The sequence below is a fragment of the Calonectris borealis genome, chromosome 2, assembly GCF_964195595.1.
Source record: "Calonectris borealis chromosome 2, bCalBor7.hap1.2, whole genome shotgun sequence".
Lineage (NCBI taxonomy): Eukaryota > Metazoa > Chordata > Aves > Procellariiformes > Procellariidae > Calonectris > Calonectris borealis.
In genome coordinates, this window is record NC_134313.1 from 133,738,739 (window position 1) to 133,761,039 (window position 22,301).

Consider the following 22,301-nt stretch of genomic DNA (forward strand, 5'->3'; position numbering starts at 1 on the left):
ATCCAGGCAGCTTTTATATCGAAATGCTCTGCGCCTGAGGCCAAGTCATGCTGCTAAATATTGCTGACCACTTTTTCTTTTATGGCTTTCATGTCACTTAGCTATTGAAAGTAAGATGGATTTGTACCATTTCTTCACCCTGCTCTGCTCTCCCCACACCCCAGGTCTGCCCGGAGAGGCCATTGGAGGAAGAGCGCCACGTGACAGAGGGGTGCCAATGTTATTCTCCAAGGGTGTCAAGACCCTGTCAGTTTGCGAAATAAATATTGGGAAACAACGAAATGCAAAAAGCGACCTACTACGACAGCTCTGCAATCTATGGTGCCTACCCCTACCAAGGAGCAAATGGTTTCACTTATAATGCGAGTCAGCAGCAATATCCTTCATCTTCATCACTTGTGGAAACTGAGTACCACCGCCCTGCGTGCTCCCTCCAGTCCCCCAGCAGCTCCGTGTCCCACCACAAGGCCAATGACATCAGTGAGAGTTGCATGAGGACCCTTCCCAGCCAGCCTCTCCAGCCCCCCAGCCTTGCCGACCCGCAGGCCCCACCGCAGCCGCCTCCGGCTCAGCAGGCACAACCTCCACCTCCGTCCTCCGCCTCACCATCTCAAAATGCCAGCAGCAACCCTGCCCCGGCCAACCCCACCAAGAGCCCAGCTCTTAACTCGCCCACCATGTCTAAACAGATATTCCCGTGGATGAAAGAGTCTCGGCAAAACACAAAGCAGAAAAACAGCAGTTCCAGTTCAGGTATGAAACACGCTCCCCCCTCTCCCTGGGTACCCCTGGGCTGGCCATGCGTCTGGCGGGGAGGAGGGCAGCCCTGCCCACCTTCACTTTGGGGAGGGGAGGGAGGGGGCTTTTTCCTGCTCTGAGGTAACCCCTTCAAGCTTTTGGAAAGGGGTTGCCACCGCTTGCAAGGGGAGCTCAGTGAACAAACCACACCCTGCAAAACTTTCCCAGCCTTGCAGGATGGGTCTGAAGTGATTTTGTTTCCTAGTGTCTAAACCACTTGTGCCCTCCTGCATCTATCACATTTCCTAGGTAATCCCCCCTCCAGTAAACCATGTCAGTGCGGAGCAGCCCAGGCCTTAAGCCACAGGCCTGTCCCAAGTACTTTGTTGGCACGGTGCTGTTAGATTAATAAGACAGTGACCTATCTCTGCTGAAGTGTAACAGGAATAAAATAGCTCATAATCACGTGCAGGCAGGATCAATGCCCCGCATGCAGTCAGAACCTCTTCCTATTTTAACAAGCTGATTGGCAAAGTTACAAGCCTGGTAAACAAAAATCATTCTGGAGTGCCATAAACTTCAGCCCATAAAATATTATTTGAGGGTTGGAAGTGTCTATTATTGCTTTTATTACTCGAGGAAACCCAAATCGATAACATCAGTGCTAGCTCCAATGCCCAGGAGTTGGGCTTATATTAACCTCTTTCTCTTTTTCTCTTAAATGTGCCTTGGAAATAGAGTCCAAAACTTTAGCAAATGTCTTTGCCAGTCTGCTTTTTAAAGCCCTGATAATATTGCTGTTTACAGCCTTCCGTATCATGTATTTATTTTATTAAAAAGCAGTAACATTTAAATATGTCTGTATGCCTATAAGCAAGCCTAGCCACCGTATGTTCTTCTTATGTATATTATACTTCCCAATCACTACCATATGTTTACACTATACGCTAGATGAGATAGACGGTCAATTCTATGCTTGTATGTTATAATGTTATATTGTAGATACTTAACATTCAGGCATCTCTAGCTGATGTGTATATATCAGGGTTTTCAGAAAAAGAGGGCTGCAGGTCTTTACAGCGATGGAGAACAGCTAGCTCTTGAAGACTCTCGTCCCACTATGTTAGCAGAGCCATAGGTTCACCTTCAGAGTTTCTAAACCCCACTGTGTTTCCCTGAACCTTTCTTACTCCTTTACGCAAAGCTCAAGATATGTTGTATGCTGTGATTCTTAAAAGAAGCAAGTATAGTCTTATAGTGACACTAATGAGGTGAAGGAAGTCTATTGAGGCTTGTAGCTTGTAACGACTGAGCTAATGCCATTGGGGAGTACGTGTTGCACACGTGGGCGTTCATCTTACGTCCGAGAGCTGGACTCGCCAGGTGTTGCTGTTGTTGGCCGTTATCTCTGGTTGCCATGTCCAGGTTCGCCATGCTGATTGTGTTCTTTGTGTGATTTACATAGGTGAGAGTTGTGCTGGTGATAAAAGCCCTCCGGGGCAAGCCTCCTCTAAGCGAGCCCGTACAGCTTACACAAGTGCCCAGCTGGTAGAACTGGAAAAGGAGTTCCACTTCAATAGGTACCTTTGCAGGCCACGAAGGGTAGAGATGGCTAATTTGCTCAATCTCACAGAAAGACAGATCAAAATCTGGTTTCAGAACCGCAGAATGAAATACAAAAAGGATCAAAAGGGCAAGGGCATGATGACCTCTTCAGGAGGACAGTCCCCAAGCAGAAGCCCTGTCCCTCCAGCTGCTGGGGGATATCTAAACTCTATGCATTCTTTAGTAAACAGTGTCCCCTACGAGCCCCAGTCGCCTCCGCCATTTAACAAGCCTCATCAAAACAGCTATGGCATCCCTGCATCGTATACCGCTCCTCTTAATAATTGCCCACCTCCTCAAAAGAGATACACGGGGACGGCAGCTGTGACACCTGAATACGATGCTCATCCTCTTCAAGGCAACGGTTATGGGAATCCACATATACAGGGAAGCCCCGTCTATGTAGGGGGCAACTACGTGGAGACCATGACCAATTCTGGGCCTTCCATCTTTGGTCTAACTCATCTCCCTCATCCTCCCTCTGCCAACATGGACTACAGCGGGGCCGGGCCAATGGCCAACAATCACCATCATGGACCTTGCGATCCACACCCAACATACACAGACCTTACCGCTCACCATCCTTCTCAGGGAAGAATTCAGGAAGCGCCCAAACTTACTCATCTGTAAGAGACAGGAGTCACTAAGTGGAACACCAAGCCCCCAACTTTTGGAAAGTACTCACCCCCTCCCTTCTCTGTCTCCTCCCCCACCCCATGTGCCCTCTCCTCCCCTTCTCGTTTCTTTTGTTTGTTTTGGTTTGTTTTGTTTCCTTTGGTAAAAGCGTTTTCTAGTTTATGTGACGTAGCAATATTTGTTGCTTGAATTGCTCTATAGTTTCACTAGTGGATATTTATCTTCTTGAACTGTAGCCTTGTGTCTCACTTTGGGAGTATGCAGAGGCTTTATACTTTACCTTCTACACTTTTATCAAAACAGGGTATATGAACAAATTTTCTATAAAAGGAATTCTTAAATGTGAATTTGTTCGTACATGATTGATCCCACGGGGAAGCAATTTTTTTTATTGCACTTCTTTTAAATAGCGAGAAAGACATCAAAAGCGCTTGGACAGGGACTCCCTGGACAATTATTAATATGTGTAAGTCTTTCAATGTGTGTATGCTGGTGAACATTCAGATTTATTTATATTTTTTTTTGCAAACATTGAATAATCTAAGTGTTTAAAATTTTATTTATCCCCATTTGTTCATATTTATATATATATAAAAAATCTGTACCCTGAATATTCAGGAAGTATTTACCTGGCCATATGTTAGGTGGCATATCGGCACGCGTAGGAAATATCATTTGAAAGGAAACTATAACTCCTTTTATTAAAAACGGTGATAACAATGATGATGACGATGCAATAAAATCTGGGAAAAAAGATCACGGTTTGAATACTTTATGCTTGTAACATCCAGCTAGGCAGAAAGTATGTGAAGCTGAAAAGGCTAGATTTGTTTTGAAAGTTATACATTCCTTGCTGCTCACGTTCTGAAAAAAAAATAAAGTTTTTATTCTGAATAATAAAGAGTTAAGAACATGTTCTTCCCAGCGCAAGGGAAGGGAGAGCCCTTCATGACGTGGGGAGTTGGGAAACTCGTCTGTAAACTCACACGAGGATCCACTCGCCCACCCGAAGGGCCCCGCGACGCCTTTTCAGCATTTCATAGGCAGGGAGAGGGGTTTCTTTTTTTTTTTTTCCCCCTTCCAGCGGGGTTTCGCGGCCCGCGGCGGCGGCCGCCTCCTCCCGCGCCCGCTCCGCCGTGCCCGCCCGACGCGGAGGGCAGGCGGGCGCGGATTGCCCCCTCCCTGCGGCCCGGCCGGCCCCCGCCCCGGGGGTCCCTCCGGTGGGGGACCGGCCGCGGAGCAGCGCGGGGAGCGTCCCCTGCCTCCCGGGCAGGCCATCCGGGGGGGTGGGGCGGTGTGTACGAGTGTGTGTGTGTGTGTGAAGCACATGGGAGCAGAGCTGAGGATAAAGCCCCGCGTGGGTGTGGGCGCGGGCGCGGAGGGGCCGCCTCGTCCCCCGGCTCGCCCGTGGGGCAGGAGAGGAGGCGGGCGGCGGCCGGCTGCGGAGCCCCGCCAGCACTTGGGAGCAAGGATGGCAGAGCAGGCCCCCAGCCAAACCCCAAACGCGGCTGAGGGGTGGATGCCGAGCACTGCTGCCTCCGGACACGGCTCCTTCCACCCGCCGCCGATTTTTCCCTTTTCCTTAAAGAAGTGGATTTTATCTTCTTTCTTTCATCTTTTTTTTTTTTTAAATTATAATTTTTTATTTTATTTAGGAGTTGTTTAATTTTTGCTGAGCCTCCTTCCCTCCTCACCGCAGCCTGAAGCTGTGGGGGAGGGGAGCCTTATCTTCCCTCTTTTCCCGCGGGGGTGTGCATGTGTGTGCGTGTGTGTGTGTGTGTTGGGGGGCGGGGGGGGCACACGGTACCGCAGAAGGGCGACTGTCCCGGCCCCAAATGGGCACCCGTGGGGGTCTCCGGTCCGAATCGGCTCGAGGTGGAAGGCAGAAACCCGCAAGCGTGTGCTTAAATCCGATTTTTATCCCTTTCAGGCGAAATGTCCGTAATTTTTAGATTGAAACTTGAAAGATAAATCAAAATGGACCTTAATAGACTAGGTAAAATATACCCCTGCACGTTTATAAAGACATATTCCTATGCTGCGTAGATAATAACACACGCTGTTCACCATCTGTATCTTTTAGAGCACAGAAAAAAATGTCGCCATTTTGGTCTCATGCTGAAATATTATTAATCTTTGGGCTTTATCTTGTTCCCAGAACCATCCTTGCCTGATGCTGAAACATTGTCTTGCATCTATGAATCTAGATAGAGCTTTTCTGCATAAATAGATAAAGCATGCTCAGTCAAAGAAAGGGATTGCAAATATATTTATACCATGCTGTTTATTGTATATATAGACATGTAGCGGTGGAAGCAAAGGTTACGTAGTCTGGTATTTTTCATTGAAACCTGATTATTACCCAATACGGACCAACGACTGATTATTATTTTGTAGGCAAAGGAAGCATTTTTGCAACATTGCGAGACATTGCTCGTTTCAAATGAGCGCCCGTATAAAATTCAAGCCGGCCCCCACCCCTCGGATCACTTAGGTTAAATACAACAAAAGGTAACGGTACAGTCGGTGATTCTTACTGTGTGGCTCCTTTGGCACCACGAATTACATTTAGGAAAATGTTCAAAAAGAAGGAATTTGGCTTTTCACCCCCCTCCCACTCCGAAGAAAGAAAAATACTGGCGATTTTGCCCCCTTCTTTCCAGAAACCGTACTCAACCCCTTCTTCGGAGCCTGTAGGTCGCAAATAAGAATTTGTATTTTTGCATTTAAGATCCGCCCGATTAAAAGATCCCTCTGGAGGCAGAAGTAATTGATTTGCCCAAGAATTTCGCGTCCCCTCTCCAAAGGTTTTGTTCCAGGTGGTTTTTGTATTAGACTGACCACAAGAAACAAATGTGCAGAATAGAGACACCCACACAGGTTTTACTCACAAAGCCTGGTTAAAGTCCAAACCTCTCTCTTTATTATTTGTCATCCTGCTGTTAATCCCAATATTTTCCAGAGGGGGAAAAAAAAAATTGAAGAAAAGAAAAAGAAAAGCCCGAACCCAAGGTAGGCACTGAGAAGCAAAATAAAACCGGACTTTTCCCACAAGCAGCCCAGTCCTCTGCCAGCATATTTTAAAAGCAGCTTTTTTTCCTTGTTTACTTGCGTTTCTTGCTCTGCCTCTTTTCTCGGCCACATTTGATCTTGGAAAGAGCAAGAAGCTTTAAATGTGTTCTTAAGGGCCAGTAGCTGTCAAACCTTTTGGCGGCCAAGATTGATCGCGCGCAGACACCACCAGAGCTTTGTTTGGACTAAAAGCAAGAAAATTAAACCCCTTGCATTTTCCAACAGCATCGATATTTGTAAGGCATCCCTTTTGAGGGATTAAATGACAAGTCTCGTTCTATATTTTATTTAAACAAGCAACCACCAAAAAGCCCATTTAAAGCCTCCCGGCCCCTCCCCTCCCCCTCTCTCCAATGCCTTCGCAGATATGCTACATCTTGTGGGTGCATTAAGTTAAAACCGATTTTTAAAATGCACTTCGTGCAGTCTGGTCGCAGACTGATCCGCTGAGTGCCCGGGGTCTTGTTTTCTCCCCCCGCCCGCTTCTTTTTCTTGTTCTTCTTCTTCTTCTTTTTTTTTTTTTTTTAATTACGAAGACGCTTGCTGACCCCTTTTTGGCAACTCCGAAAATAAAGCAAGACGGCACGGCATCGCGCCTGGCGATGGTCCCCGGCTCCTCGAGGACGCGGAGAGCGGCTCGGAAGCGCCTTCCCCCCCGGCCCCCGGCGCACCCCACCCCGCCGGGCACCCCGGGCTCCGCGGGAAGGCAAGCCCCGTCCGGGCTGCCCAGGGCGGCTGTGACCACAGGATTCATCAGGCTGGTGATTCTGGCCATCATTGTCATCGCTCTCCCTCTCGCCTCAGTCTGGTTGGAAAATTGTGCCCAAAGCATCCAAATTCGGGACTTGCCTCGACCTAGCAGGGGCGACTGGAGACGGCGAGAGCCAAGCGTCCGAGGCGAGTGCCGTCGTCTGTCAAGGCATAACCCCGCAGCATTTTCGCTCTGCCTAGCCCCGTGAAAACAAACGCGCTACCAGCCCATGTATTTCCTGGTAATCGAAAATACTCACCAGACCCAGCCTACTACGGTTATTAAGCAAATTATGCCAGCAGACGGGAGTATCGTTTGCAAGCTAAGGCACAGGATTTGGGTTTTTTTTTAAAGAGGCAACAGCCAGACGCGTTTGCAGCCTCGCGATTTGGCTCGCCCAGAGAGGTACTCCTAGGGTTATGTTTTACGGTCCAATCCCGGGAAGCCAACTGGAGAGGGAAGTCATGAAGCGCAAGGGCTGCTGCCTATGTGACTCTTCCCCTAGAAGCAAGGTTGCTGAGGAAGATCCTGTTAAACAATGGCTCGGCACCGGCGGCCAATTGTTCTCCGTACTGTACACCCGATAGCCACAAAAAAAAAAAACCAAAACAAACAAACAAACAAAAAACCCCAAAGGAAAAAAAAAGGAAAATAAAAGGGGGGAAAAAAAAAAAAAGGAAAAAAGAAAGAAAAAAAAAGAAAAAAAAAGAAACAAACAAGGAAAAAAAAAAAGGAAAGAAAAAGGAGCCCATCGAGGCTGAGTCGGGAAGGAGAAACTAGTTTTGGAGGAAGTGCTATTCTTAGGAAAAAATCAAGACCCTCTGCTTCAGACTCCTGCCTGGGTGCAACTTCTTATGCGGGGGCCTGGCGGTGTCAAAACTTTGAAGATTAATGGATTACTTTGTTAATGACTCAAGGCGTCAGATTGAGGTGCTTAAATGATTTGTGAGGTGCAAAGCGTTTTCCTGACAGTCCCAAACAATGAGAGAAGAGTGCGCGGGTGGAGGCGAGGGAGGCAGCAGGCTGCAGGACAAGCAGCCACACACACACACTCTCGCACACACACGCTCGCACACACTCTCGTAGCCTCTCGCACAAACATATCCACGCACACGCACCTTCCTCCCCACCCCCGATCATTTCAGATTAGGACGCCAAGGGGATAGATACTCAAGATATAATTTCCCTCTTTAAAAAAAGTGTAAATAAAGCCTTTCTGGCCCCCAATGAGGCGTTCCTTCCCGACTTTTTTGGATCAATCAAACAGACAGTGGCTTCTTTTGATTAAAGCCCAAATTGTCATTGGGCAGAGGCAATCATGTGACAGCCAATTCGGTCCAATTTCAACCTTGTCTCCATGAATTCAATAGTTTAATAGTAGCACGGTCCCCATACGGCTGTAATCAGTGAATTAGAAAAAAAACACCCCACCAGCGATCTTCTATGCTATATTTTTTTCTCCTCTCTCTCCTTTTTCCTGGGCCTTCCCCCCCCGGAGCCCCCTGAATCCGAGGGAACTTTTTCTCCGCGGGGGCTGCCAGTTGAAGGCCATGAATTTCGCATTTGAGCGAGAGATCGGTTTTATCAATAGCCAGCCATCGCTTGCTGAGTGCCTGACATCTTTTCCCCCTGTCGGTGATACATTTCAAAGTTCATCAATCAAGAACTCGACGCTTTCACACTCGACACTGATTCCTCCTCCTTTCGAGCAGACCATCCCCAGCCTGAACCCCGGCAGCCACCCTCGCCACAGCGGCGGCGGTCGCCCCAAGGCGAGCCCCCGCGGCCGCAGCGGCAGCCCGGGCCCCGCCGGCGCCCCGCCGCCCCCGGAGTACCCCTGGATGAAAGAGAAAAAGGCGTCCAAGCGATCCGCGCTGCCGCCCGCCTCGGCCTCCGCCTCAGCCGCTGGACCTGCCTGCCTCAGCCACAAAGGTCAGTCCAAAGACTCGCCGCCGGCCCCGCCGGGCCGCTTTTTTGGCTCCCCGCATCCCCCCGGCTTCGCGGGGGGACGAGGCGGAGGGGCGGGCGGGCGGGGAGGACGGAGCTGGCGGGGCTCTCTGGAAACCCAAACTTTCCCCAAACTTGCTTAATGCGGGATGATTTATTTGAGTTGGAGCTGACCTCTCTTGTCTCGCCGTCCTAGAGTTAGGATATTTGACAGTAATGAAGAGTGATAGATTGCTCCCGCTCAGCTTAGCAGCTGATGCATTAATTATAAATTGCGGTATGGCTAATATAAAGTTTGCTCTGGTGTGGGGAGGTTGGGGAGCTGGAGGCAGTAATTTTGCGGAGGTGGCCGAGGGGCACGCAGCACCGGGCGCTCAGCAGTGCAACACAATGGGTTTACTGCATCCAAAGGCGGCCATTTTGTTGCAGTTGCTATTTTATGCTATATGGACATATAGATATAGACACATACGTGCAGAGAGAGCACCCCCCCCACCCCCCCGGGATGAGATGTGCTCGGGTGCTGAAATTCAATCCGTGCATTTATCTGTTTTGTGTGTGCGTGCTTGTGTTTTTGCTTTGGCTCTTCTGGCGGTGGTGCTTTGGGGTGCGTGTGCGTGTGGTGGTGGTGTTTTTCTTTTTCTTTTTTTCTTTTTTAACAGACCCCCTTGAAATCCCCGATAGCGGTAGCGGTGGATCTAGGCGGCTGAGGACGGCTTACACCAACACCCAGCTTTTGGAGCTAGAGAAAGAATTTCATTTCAACAAGTATCTCTGTAGACCAAGGAGGGTTGAGATTGCAGCCTTGCTGGATCTGACCGAGAGACAAGTCAAAGTCTGGTTCCAGAACAGGAGGATGAAGCACAAGAGACAGACCCAGTGTAAGGAGAACCAGAACAGCGAGGGGAAATTTAAGAGCCTAGAGGACCCCGAGAAAGCGGCGGAGGAGGAGGAGGAGGAGGAGAAATCCCTCTTCGAGCAAGCCCTCAGCAACGTCTCCGGCGCTCTCTTGGAGCGGGAAGGCTACGCTTTCCAGCAGAATGCCCTCTCCCAGCAGCAGGCGCAGAATGCACACAATGGCGAGTCCCAAACTTTCCCTGTTTCGCCTTTAACGAGCAATGAGAAAAATCTGAAACATTTTCAACATCAGTCACCCACTGTTCAAAACTGCCTCTCAACAATGGCCCAGAACTGTGCAGCTGGCCTGAACAATGACAGTCCTGAGGCCCTAGATGTCCCTTCTTTACAGGACTTTAACGTTTTCTCCACAGATTCCTGCCTACAGCTTTCAGATGCAGTTTCCCCCAGTTTGCCAGGATCTCTGGACAGTCCCGTAGATATTTCTGCTGACAGTTTTGACTTTTTTACAGACACACTCACCACAATTGACTTGCAGCATCTGAATTACTGAAAAATTAAAGACGTCCTCTCCAAGGGTCCTGCTTTCTCCTCCTTATTCTTCTTCTTTATTTTTCCCGTGATTTCCACCCCCCCCCCCCCCCTTCCTGGTCAGTATTTTCTGTTTGTTACCTCCCTCTGCTATGCCATTTTGCGTTTCTTACGAAGTTTTAGTTGTGTTCAATTTTAACCTAGCCACATTCTAGGTCCTTCTATGAAAGCAATATATGAGGTCTGTAAGAAAGTGATCATATAGGAATTGTATCTTCACTTTCTTTTTATTTTTGTATTGCATTAGGATGCGTTGTCATAAGTATTTTTGGTAGAATAAATTCTTGTTTGCTACAAAGAACTTTCTCTTTTTTCTTTCTCTTTCTCCCTTTCTCTTTCTCTCTCCTTTCAAGACTGATAACATGACGGGTATTTCTCCCCATCCCTTCTACTATTAATTTACTAATAATCAAAATCCAACATTCTGACTACGAGCTCTCCCCTTTTGGCAATTTAGGACATTTATTAGAGAGGAAAAACACGTTCAAATTCTTTATTGCAAGGGTTCTCACAAGGAAAAAAAACAAACCAAACAAACTAAAACCATTCACAGCTTTGATGGCGGTCTCTTCCTTTTAATGTATAAACGTAGCATCTTATCTCCGTGAGGATACAAAGCTTGGAAATGCTGAGCTGTAACAAAAGCATGAACGAGCACTTTCTCTGTTACAGGCAAAACATAAGAGACTCAGTAGGGTAAGCGTCTCCTGCAGACACTAGCCTGTTACATACACGAAAAGGTTTTGGTTTTTTTTTTTTGAAATAATCCTGTTTTTCTAGAAAGTAGTGCTTAGCAGCCAGCAAGCTGTTTCAGGAAGCGTATCTTAAAAAATATCAGAGCTTACAGAGAATGCGCTTGGTTACTTCTCACGTGCTGAGCGGTCCAAGAAATCAGCCCTAGAAGGAGAGGAAATGGAGAAGTTAGTGCCTGTAAAATCAAAAGGGTGGCAGAAACGCAGGGGGAAAAAAAAGCATTTAGGGAGAAATCAGCCCCTCTACTCGGTCCTTTTGAGGGGCGGTGCGGGGGCACAGCTGAAGATATTTTTCTATTAAAACCTTCTTGCGGGGTGAAAGACTGATAACGAAAAGAGGGAAACTCTGACTTTAAAGTTACAGTTTCCTCGGGGCTCCCCACTCTGCTGGCGGTAGCAAAGATGGGCTTTCAGAAATCTCCACCAAATTGCCTGCCACCCGGCTAGCGACGTTGCCGGACTCCAAAGCGGAGGGTGAGCTCCGTCCTTCGGGCTAAAACCGAGCAACAGATGCCAGCGGGGCTCTGCCTCTCCGGGACCAGGGGATCCCGGGCGGGTGCAATCGCGGCTCCCTGTGTGCGTGTGAGCGTGTGGTTACATTACACAGGCGAGTAGGGCTTGAGCGGGGGTTTGTGGCCGGGGCTGTGCTGCCCGTCCATGCGAGGAGTGTTGTCTCCCAGCTCTGCAACACGTTGTGGAGCTGGGATGCGTGGGTTACGGCTGGAAGGGCTGAACGCAATTCTTCCGAAAGTCATAAATCAAACTCTTTCTATGAATGAGAATGTCATCAAAGAGATCAATTGCAGGAACACATGCACAAATAAAAATCCTCTTACGTATTTGCCGGGGCCGGGGATCCCCGTCTAAAACCATTAAGTGAGAAGGCGTTTAGTCATAATTCATTTTTATTGCTCTTTTAAAACAACAGCTTGGCTGAGCTGCGGACACGGCGAAGCCTCGGCCCTGCTTCTTGTCCTTCTCTCTGCTCCAGCCCTGTCCCTGCGGAAAGCGAGCAGCCTCACCGGCATTTTAACTCCTCTGCCACTGGGTAAAATGGGACTGCAACGTGCACGTACGTGTTGGGGTTTCTTTTGTGCCCCGATTTCTAGATGCTGACAAAGCTTTAAAAAAAAAAAAAAAAAGAAAGGAAAATACGCTACAAGATTTAAACTTCTTGCAAACTCCATCTAAATAAATGGGGGGATTCAGCGAGCAGGAGTCGCCTCCGAGTCTCCCGGTGAGCCCTGAGGCCACAGCGGGGGCACACCCCCACGGAAAAGCCTAAAGTGCCGGGATCGCCCCCTCGGCCCCAGTCCCGGGGCAGGAAACGCGGAGCGGAGCCGCGGTGGGGCGCGGAGGGGCCGGGCCGCCCTGCGGGCAGAAGGAAAGGGCGGCAGCTCCCCTCGCCGGGCCGCGGAGGGAGGGGGCTTCCCCTCTGCTCCGGCCCTTCTCATGATGTTGCCCCCACGCACAGTACAGGCAACCCCCAAAGCCCCGCAGAGAGACAATGCAACAAAAGAGACAATGGCACGAAAAAGGGAGAGAAAAAAGGATTTCAGGATGCTGGAGACAGTAGGAGAAGTACTGTGATTCGGAAGAATTTACGGGTAAAATGGATCTGTTTATAGTAAAATACACATTTTTTTCTTGGCTGGCTGAAAAAGCACTGAAAAGATGCCAGCCCTTTTATTAGTAAACAGTCCCAGCAGCCTGCCTTTTTTCTCTGCCTTATGCAGTATTTATCACAACTGCTTTACAAGAATGAAATAAATGTGTTTACAGCTGTAACCATAGCCAAAATTGGTGCAGTATAATGCCATAAATGCCTCTGGAGTGTCGTTGTTCTTATCCTCCACCCCGCCCCCCTGGAGTTTAAGGAACTGAACCTTTCCAGAGGGCCCTTAGCCATCCGTGCCTGTGTAGTAAATCAGAACAAATAGAAATACGAGGGCATGCGGATAGAAGTGTGGTGGAGAGAGCACCCCTTCGGTTTTGGCTGGCAGTAGAGAGGCCATGGAGGTGGCATGGGATAAGGGCTGACCTAAGAGCAGTAGGAGAGCTTTGCATCTGGGAGAGGATGTTGTAGTTCATGTGGGAAGGAGGAGCTTGAGGGTTTGTGTGTGTGTGTTCGTGAGCAAGGAGACGTGGCGGGGTAGAAGAGCCTTTTGGATTTCAAAACAAGCAAGAACCGGGCATGAGAACAGAGGGACGTAGGAGCCGGCTGGAAATGCACCTGCAGAAACAGAGGGGGCAGACCCTCCTGGGGCTGGTGGCAGGGGACATGACTTTCCATCCATCTATCTCCGAGGTTAACGTTTCGCAGGACGCCTCTTTGAAGCGTGTTGGTGCCGTCCTCTCTCCCTGCAGACGACTGGGTGCCCCGGGACAGACGGATGCCTGGCCTTTACCTCCCCTTTCCTTTTCCGCATACGTAAATCGAATATGAGATCGCAACCCACGGCCCTCCCTCCTTCTCTATCCACGGACCTTTTTTTTTTTTCCCGTGGGGGTGGGGAGGCGTAGGTTTGAGTCGATGCTCAGCGAGATTCCCAAGGGTCCTGGGGCCGCCTCTGCCACTGGCCATCTGCCACCTCCCGCCACTGCCGGCCCGGGTGGCGGAGTGCAGGGACAAAGGGGCCGGGGCGGCAGGCCCTGTGCCTCCCGCCGCTCTTCTGCCCCTGCCCCGGGCCGCCTCCCCAGGCCGCCGGGCTTCGACCCGCGGCACTCCGGGCAGCCTTCCCCCCGCCCGGTCCCAGGGCGCGCGGGCGGCAACGGCGCCGCAGGGACCCAGCAGATGGGCTGCGGAGCCCGCGGGCCCCCGCCCAATCATCCGTCCCCCTGCCCCCGGCTCCTCCTCCCCTACCCCAGCCCGGGACTGGCGCGGGTGAGCCCGGCGGAGGTGCGGGGGGAGCAGAGATGCGGGCCAGGGGGAGGCCGGTGGGCCCAGGAGAGCACAATGGCCGTCAGTCCCAAAAGCGGCTCATTTCCATGCTAATGTCCGCGGCCGCCTGGTGATGCGGCTGGACAAGCCCCTTTAACTCTTGGCGTCGCGTCGCGCTGGGACTGCGGCGGGGCAGGAGATCCCTCGGCCCCGGCCTCGTCCTCATCGCATCTCCATCCCCATCGCATCCACATCCATATCCTCGGCCCCATCCCTATTCTCCGCCTTACCCTCATCCCCGTCCCTATCTCCATCCCGGTCCCCATAGCAGTCCCCAACCACTTCCACGGCCCCATCCTCATCCCTGTCCCTAGGGCTGATGCTCTCAGAGCTGCCCCCGCCGCCCTCCCGCCCACCCCCCGCCCCGTACCGCGGATCCAGCCGCCCCCCCGCGGCCCCGGCCGGGGGATGGGGGGCGGGGGGCTGCGGAGGTACCCAGCGCCGGCCTGACAGCGCCGACAGCAGGGGAGGTGCCGGGGCACCCTCACTGCAGCAGCAGCACTCACCCTGGAGGGGACGGACGGTGGGTTCTGCGGGCCGGGCGCAGCCGCCGGGTCTCTCCTGCCTTCCCCTCTCAGCCGGCGGGCGGGACCCCAGAGGCGGCGGCGGGGCGACAGCCCGGCCCGCCCCCCCCCCGTCCCCCCTGGGGGGGGGCCGAGGGGGGGGGCCGGGCCGGGCTGTCGTCCCGCCGCCGCCGCCCTGCCCCGCGGTGCCGCGCCGCGCCGTGCCGCGCCGTCGGAGCGCTCGGCGTTTAAATGCCCCCGACGCGGCGATCTATCAGCGGCAGGAGCCGGGAAAGTCCCGCAGGCGCCGCAGCCATTGGCTGCCGCCCCCCACGTGCCTGCCCGCTGCCTGTACCTTCGTGTCATTTTCCTGCCGGCCCCATGGAGGAAGTGGGAAAGTTGGCGCGGCCCCGCCGGACGCTGAAGACCCGGTGGCGGCGTGACAGAGGGACGCGGCGAGGATGAGCTCCTTCCTCGAGTACCCCGTCCTCGGCGGCGAGGCGGGGGGTTGCGCCGCCCGCGCCTACCACCCCGACCACGGGATTACAACTTTCCAGCCCTGCGCCGTCAGCGCCGGCAGCTGCAGCGGGGAGGACCGCTTCCTCGCGGGCCGCGGGGTGCCCATCAGCCCCCACCGCCACCACCACCACCACCACCCCCCGGCCCAGCCCGCCGCCTACCAGCACCACGGCGGTCTGGGGGTATCCTACGCGCACCCCAGCTGCGGCCCGACCTACGGCGCGCAGGGCTTCGGAGCGGCGTACGGTCCTTATCCCCTCGGGCAGGACGCGGAGCTGGGCGGCGGCTTCCCCCCCTGCGCCCCCGCTGTGTACTCGGGGAGCATCTCCTCCTCCGCCGCCGCGCAGCACCCGCACCCGCACCAGGGCTACGCGGGGGGTCCCGCTCAGTACGTGCCACCCCCCTACGGGCAGGAGCAGCAGAGCCTGCCCCTGGGCACCTACAACCATGCCCTGTCTCCCCTCCACGCCGGCCATCGGGAAAACGCCCGCTCCCCCTCCGCCGAGACCTCGCCGCCGGCGCAAACCTTCGACTGGATGAAAGTGAAAAGAAACCCACCCAAAACAGGTCAGTGGCCGGCGGGCGGGCCGGGGCGGGGGCCGCTCCTCTCTCTCTCTCTGCCGTGGGTGCGGGGAAAGCGGCGCGGTGCCCCGCGGGGCGCTGGGCAGGTAAGGCGGCCCGCACCTCTGGGAGCAGCCGCAGCCGTCTGCCCGCGGCGCTGGAAGCCAGCGCCGCTTATTCCTGACCCCCCCCCTCCGCCTCTCCCGCGGTCATATTTCTTGTAATTCATAAACCACTTATCAAGTTTCCTCTGACACTAGAGGCTGACTCCGGTTTAGCACCTCGCACTCCATCACTCACCCTGCCGGGGCTTCCCTCTTATCCTAAGAAGTTCTTGCTCCCTATCGCTTAGCCGGTGTGGACATATTGATTACGTCGCCTATAAATCATTTGCGCTTACTTACCGCTGCATGTCCCCTCGCAGGCAAGGCTGGCGAGTACGGCTTCGTGGGGCAGCCCAACACCGTCAGAACTAACTTCACCACCAAGCAGCTCACCGAGCTGGAGAAGGAGTTCCATTTCAACAAGTACCTGACCAGGGCCAGGCGGGTGGAAATCGCCGCCTCCCTCCAGCTCAACGAGACGCAAGTGAAGATCTGGTTCCAGAACCGGCGGATGAAGCAAAAGAAACGGGAGAAAGAGGGGCTGCTGCCTATCTCCCCCACCACCCCCACGGGCTGCGAGGAGAAGGCGGAGGACTCCTCGGAGAAGTCCTGCTCGTCGCCCTGCAGCGCCTCGCCCGCCTCCTCCGCCTCGGACACGCTCGCTGCCTCCAACTGAGACCCGGCGCGCCTCGACGGCCGCCCACCGCGACACCCCCGCCAGCGTAGCTCGCGTCCCTTCACCGCGGTTATGTCGGTCCCTCGGTCGGTCTGTCTGTCGGTCGGTCGGTCGGTCGGTCTCCCCGAGAGGTCCCGGCGCGCCGGCGCCCCCCTCCCCGCCGCCGCCCGGCCCGGGGGTGCCGGCTCCGCCGCCCGCTGGCCTCCCAGCCGCCCGGTCCCGGCGCCTCGGTGCCAAGAGATTTTCTTTCGCCCACAACCCTTTCTGCTGGAGGAGCTATGTTGCCACACGCGTAAAGGTCTCCCTCCTCCGCTGCAAGGACTCTCCTCTGAGTTTCCCTGAGTGAAAGACAGGTTATCTAGGGTACATAACCTCACGAAGAGATGCACTATTGCAAGTGTTTACACGACTTATAGGACTTTCATCCCCTTAATTTAATGTATTATTTGTTCGTGTCTATGAGTTTGTTGCTTGTAAATACTTTGTCCGAGAGATTTATCTTTTTACAGATTTTTCTAGAAATGACGTTTCAATTATCAGGTTAAGCAGGGTGAGCGCATTCGCCAAACTGGATCAATTTTTATATTGGTAAAGCCGACGACCGTATCAAGTAAACGTCTTAAGCTCAAGCAGATACCTCAAAAAAGTAGCGCTATTTCTTTAAATGTGACAAACAAGGCTTCAATTGCACTAGGTTTTGTAAACCTTACCCGGTGTGCTTGCCTCCCCCTTCCCTCTCTCCTCTGAAAGCTGTGCTGGATTATACTCAACCGAAGGGTATAACCGTCCAAAAGACCTCACCTCTTCCTATTTTCATATTAGCCTTCCTTTAGACTCGATGTCTTTTCAGCCTACTCGTGAATGTGACGAATGGCCAAATGAATGTATAATTTCTGTGGTTGGTGTCTGGACCATTGCATGATGCGCTGTGCTTTGCTGTACTGCGGGTACACTGAGTTCTATCAGTTGTCGTGTGTAAGCGAAATGTCCTCCTGATTTTCTGTACAATCATGAAAGGCTTTGGGATTCCACCAGTGATGGAAGCCAGGGCAGGATTTACGGGTCCTTATAATGTCTGTAATAAATATATTCCACTTTCAGGTAGCTCTCGTCTGCCTACCTCTGCGTGACGTCAGCGCTGAGTCACAGGCTGGGCTCAGCAGTTTGGTTTCCCTTATTTTCTACTGCTGGGGCCTTTCCAATGTGTAAAGGGAGGAAGAGTCTCCCAACGTTACTCCTCATGCGTTGTTTCGCCGGGGTCAGAGCTCTGGCTGCCCATAACTCATAACACAGAACTTCTTCCTTTCCTGTGCTCAAATAATATTATTTTTAGAAAATATAAGGCCCTCCTCACGCTCCTCCATAACTGGGAGGAATTTATGATCCTGATCTATTTCTGAAGCACAAACATGAGAACTTCCTGGGTCAAGTGCTAACCTTTTCACCTCGGGATGGATGCTGACACTTATATAAACAGAGCACGCTTCAAAAGCAGAGACAGTCTTCAGCCAGTCTTTCCTCACATCGCAGGCCCCTCGCCAAGGGCTGCACATTTAATTAGCCCGGGCAATAAGCTGGTCCGGCTTCCCTCCGCCCCCCCCACGCTCGCCCCAGGCTGCCATCCCCAGCGGCTGATGGGTACCAAGGTGGGAGATGGTTCCCAGGTGCTTGGCAGTGTGTTTCTGGCATTAACCCCAGCCTATTCCCCACCACCACCACCTTTTTTTTGGGGGGGGGGAAAGAGCAAGTTCTCGCAGATAAAGATAAGATTTCCAAGAGGTGTCAAACGAACAGCGGGTCGGGGAGGGGGTTGGAGCATGTGTGGGGAGAAAGCGGGTGGCAGGACACAGCAGAGACATGCTCAGCTGGACGGGTGTCTCAAGTCACTGCTGCCTCTTGAATTTCAGCGCAAACACGCGTAACATCTCCTTCACCCGGCCCAGCGGCGGGGGAGTGCTCCCGGGCTTCTCCCGGGGCCGGGCTGCCCACGCAGGCTCGGCTTTGCGGGATCCGCAGCGAGTCAACGAAATTTTCTTCACTTCGGTGTCAAAAGAGACAAGCCCTGATTTGCAAGGCGCGGCGGCCATATCAAGAGCCGAGCTATCTGCAAGGGAGCAGGGCTGTCTCCAAAGGCTCCCGCCGATGCCTCTATTTCTTTCATTTCCCCGCCTGCCATATACTTTACCTTTTGTTTATTAGTGTAAAGCCACAAAGCAAAACAGATGGCCTTCTTCCAGAGTCTTGGATGTGTTAAAGTGGCATTTGCATGCCAATGAGGGCATTTCAATATCGAAATCTGGATCTAAACATTGCTGGAATCCGGATCTGCAACCCGGCTCCCCCGGTGTTGACTTAATGTGTTAGAAAAAGCGGCCATAAATTATAGCCTAAATGCGAGAGACAAGACACTTGTCAGTGCGTCAATCTGCGGTGAGCGATTCATCGGCAAAGAATCCTGCCTCCTTCCAAGCCCAAACCCCGGGTTATCTTTTTGTTCGCAGCCCTGATCGATTTCAAGCAAAGACACTCTAAACCTCCCCAAACTGGCTCATTTTGTTAGCGTTATTATTATTTCGATACGATCGTCCTTTCGGATCACGGGGTGTGGGGAAGAGGAATGAAAATCTCTAGCTTAGAGTTTCTCCCACAAAAATATCGCTAAAAAAAAATCACAGCGTGCTTTGGCCTGATGGAGACACTAATTTGCCCTTCCGGTCATAGGGATCCTTTTGTTTTTACACCTTTTAAAATTTATTTTAATTTTTCTCTCTAGAGTCTCAGGGGAAAAAACGAAGAAAAAAAAGCCCACCAAAAAGCCCCAACCTAAACCGTGTCCAAATGTCAAACGGAGTTTAGCATCTTCCTATCATACTTAAGGCCATTTCTGCTGTTCACCTTTAAAGTTTACTTTTGGAGGCTATTGAGATGCTTTGGTGTTTTCCTCTGGGGCAATCAGATTGAAACCGATCAATATTTACTCAGTCTGAAAGGGCTGTTGAAAAGGCAGCTAACAACAAACTGCTTAGCTGCTCTCCCCTCTTTAATCTCAGGTTCACCGAAAGTTCAAGCAGAAATGAATTCGGTGATGGGTCACTTTAAAATAAGTCCCAGTGGTTAATCTCACAGCCTTGGTACAGGCAACAATTACAGAGTCATCCCTCTCCCTCTCTCCCTCTCGCTGTCTCCCGGGCAGCGGCAACTTTCCTCTCATTTTTGCCCAGCGGTTTTTACTAAATCTTCACCGCTTTCCGCTGTTTTGCGGAGACAGCAAAACCCCAGCATCGCCCCGCGCCCGCGCTGCAGCCGACGCCAGCGTAAAGGCGGGTACCCCCGGCGAGAGGTACCGGGGGTGCAGGAAACAAACCCTCTCGCAAAGGGATCCTGCATTTTCAAGGGGGGCTCCAGGGGCAAAGGGAGGGATGCTTGGGGATTTCTTTCTCCCCGGCTGCGAGGGGGGGTGGCGGGGGGCGGTTGGAGACGCGCCCGGCAGCTGGAGGCGCTGGCGGAGCCGCGGGGCTACGCTCCCCTCTCCATCCTTTATGGGAAAAAAGTAGAGAGAAATCTGGGCAAAATGCGATGGACATCGCTGCTAATTGCAGGGACTCTTCAAAGGCCAAAGTTCACGTAGTCACTGCATAAATGCATGCTTAATAGGGATTTATTAGCACCTCTCTAATGGCAGCTCACGTTTGGGCTATAGACTCGAGAGGGTTTTCACCAGCAAACAGTTTCTCCCACTCTCCCACCCGGGAATTGTCGGGGGACCCCGGCCACGAAAGGCGATGAGCTCCCGGCCGGGCCCCGGGAGGCTCCGACCAGGGCCGGGCCCCGGGGCCGCCCGCGGGAGAGGCTAGGCGGCAGCGCCGGGCCGGGGAGCGCGCCCGGGGGAGGCCGCTGCCCGCTCGCCGCACGGCGGGGGCCCTCGACGCGGCGGGGAGGGGGGGCTGTAATTTTTTTGGGGAAAAGAATCGTTTCAGAATTTTTTTCCGCGTAAGCTCAGGAGCAAGATCTCTTGTTTGCTTTCCCCTAGCAATTAGCTCTGTGAGATCGCAGTAAATTGGTAACCACAAAAAGGGAATACAGAAATAATTAAATGAGTAATATATGAATAAATAGCAATAAAATATTTCCTTATTTCTTTTCTTTCTTTCTTTTCTTTCCTTCTTTCCTTCTTCTTTCCTTCTTTCTGTCTTTTTCTGTGTCTGCCTTTCTCTCTCTCCCTCTTTCTCTCTCCTTTTTCCCTTTCTCCCTTTCCAAGGCAAACATTCCTTTTCTCCCCCAGGCACACTACTTGGCCGACTTTCACTGTTAACATTATTCTTTTATGGTTTATGTGTCATAAAATATTACAGGTCACAGTTACTCCTGTTTCAGGCTCAGAAAGACCATTGAAATCAATGAAGCTCTAGAGAAATGAAGTGTTCCCTTGTGCCTAAAAATTTTGGGGCAAACTTTGTTGATTTTGATCATGCGAGGAGCCCTATTTACCATATAAGTTCAAAAGGATTACACATTTTAGTAATACGAGCAGAAATTGGCCCGGAAAAATGCTTCCGCGCTATTTTTTATAGGGCAGTGACATATTTTAAGCATTTATTCCACACACGGAGAATGTTTCAGCCATTACTTTTACAATTATTTTGGCTTTCCGATCTGCTTTCCTTGAAAGTGTGTATTTCGTAAAGTTAAAGCAGGACTATTGATTCTTATAAAAATGTGGCCGAATAACGATCAATCTCTATTACCATGAAACCATTAGCTAGTTCATGACTTTTTCGGGTGCTCAGTTTATAAATACAAACTCAACGTCCTGCAAAAATTCTCCCCGTTCAAGAAAGTAAAAGTAGCAAAAAGAAAAAATCAAATGAAACCACGTACAAGCCCAAACGAGGGACGGCGAGAGGACACGAAGCTAATCTCAGCCACAAACTCTTTTGCCTGTGTTCACATAGGTCTAAGATGTGGCGTAGCCAGCGGGAAGCGGAGGGATTAGGAAAATACAGGGACTCATGGAGCGTTTCGCTCACAACAGTTGTAGGAAGTGTCCGAGCCGTCGGGAGCCGGGGGACCCGCTCGCCCTGCCCCGGTGCCTGCCCCGGTGCCTGCCCCGGTGCCTGCCCGGCTTCCCGGCGCTGCGCAGCGGTTGCTCTTTGCATCCCATACGCTTGGCTTTGCGCATAAGGATTTATAAATTTTCTAATTCTAATCTACGCGGGGTTGTAACTCGGCTGGCCACTCGCCTCCAGAAAAAAAAAAAAAGCAATATGCTATCGATTATTAAAAAATAAAAAAGAAATAAATCCAAGGAAATATCTACTTTGATTGAACGCTTCGCTAACGCATTTTGTAGGGATCGATTGCATTTGCAGCTGTCTTCGGGTTTGATCCTCGGGAAATGACTAATACGAGGAAAATTCGTTGTGTGCATTGTAATAACAACGAAGCGGGGCCGCGGCCGCCGGGCCGCTCCGCGCCTCTCCGCGCCTCTCCGCGCCTCTCCGCGCCTCGCCCGGGGGGGCAGCCGGGGGCGCCGTGCCCGGCGGCCGCGCTCCTCCGCACCCAGCTCGGCGGGTGGCTCCTTAGGGCCCCCGGCCGCAGGGGGGGCAAACACCGAGCTCAGCCGGGGGGTGCCCCCGGCGGCCCCCCCGCCCTGCCGGCCGGCTGCGAGCGGCTGAGCGGGAGGCTGCGGGCCGGCTGGCCGCGCCTGAGGTGACATCGCGGCGCTGAGCCGCGGGTAGTATCGCTTCTGATCTCCTTTGTCTATTAATACAGCCATCACCAAATCCCGGATAACCTCCTTTTCCCTCTGTCAACACCCCTCCGCTCCAGCCCGTGCTGGGGGAAGAGGGATGGGACCTGCCATCGGGGTCCTGTAGCAAGGGGGTGCCCCTTTTAGGGGTAACTTGGTGACAGATGTTGACGTTTCTAGGGAGCTCGGTAAACAGAAAGTTGGACTGGACTTTTTCATAGCCCATGTGGTTTTCATCATTCCCCGTCAGGCTCAGACCAAAGGCAGAAGCTTCCCTCTTCACACTCCTCATCCCCTC

The 22,301-nt window shown here is 52.3% G+C and overlaps 3 protein-coding genes and 1 long non-coding RNA gene across 5 annotated transcripts; 3 read left to right on the forward strand and 1 right to left on the reverse strand.

The window, feature by feature from the left end:
- The first annotated feature begins 260 nt into the window (after nucleotides 1–260).
- Nucleotides 261–3,735, forward strand: HOXA3 (homeobox A3). Its single transcript, XM_075140762.1, has 2 exons — nucleotides 261–753; nucleotides 2,204–3,735. Exons 1-2 carry the CDS (start codon nucleotides 282–284, stop codon nucleotides 2,971–2,973), a joined length of 1,242 nt encoding a protein of 413 aa, XP_074996863.1. The 5' UTR covers nucleotides 261–281; the 3' UTR covers nucleotides 2,974–3,735.
- A 4,617-nt stretch (nucleotides 3,736–8,352) lies between these two features.
- Nucleotides 8,353–10,201, forward strand: HOXA2 (homeobox A2). The gene is made up of 2 exons (XM_075140763.1): nucleotides 8,353–8,734; nucleotides 9,412–10,201. Exons 1-2 carry the CDS (start codon nucleotides 8,353–8,355, stop codon nucleotides 10,158–10,160), a joined length of 1,131 nt encoding a protein of 376 aa, XP_074996864.1. The 3' UTR covers nucleotides 10,161–10,201.
- Nucleotides 10,202–10,677: 476 nt separating this feature from the next.
- On the reverse strand, nucleotides 10,678–14,520 carry LOC142078307 (uncharacterized). Of its 2 annotated transcripts, XR_012672174.1 has the most exons (3): nucleotides 14,398–14,520; nucleotides 11,044–11,095; nucleotides 10,678–10,831 (listed from the first exon to the last, which is right to left on the reverse strand). It is a non-coding gene; the product is annotated as an uncharacterized LOC142078307 (long non-coding RNA). The 2 variants fall into 2 exon arrangements; XR_012672173.1 differs by having other exon boundaries at nucleotides 10,678–11,095.
- A 335-nt stretch (nucleotides 14,521–14,855) lies between these two features.
- On the forward strand, nucleotides 14,856–16,254 carry HOXA1 (homeobox A1). The gene is made up of 2 exons (XM_075140764.1): nucleotides 14,856–15,480; nucleotides 15,899–16,254. The coding sequence occupies exons 1-2, from the start codon at nucleotides 14,856–14,858 to the stop codon at nucleotides 16,252–16,254; spliced, it is 981 nt and encodes a 326-aa protein (XP_074996865.1).
- Nucleotides 16,255–22,301: the final 6,047 nt, after the last annotated feature.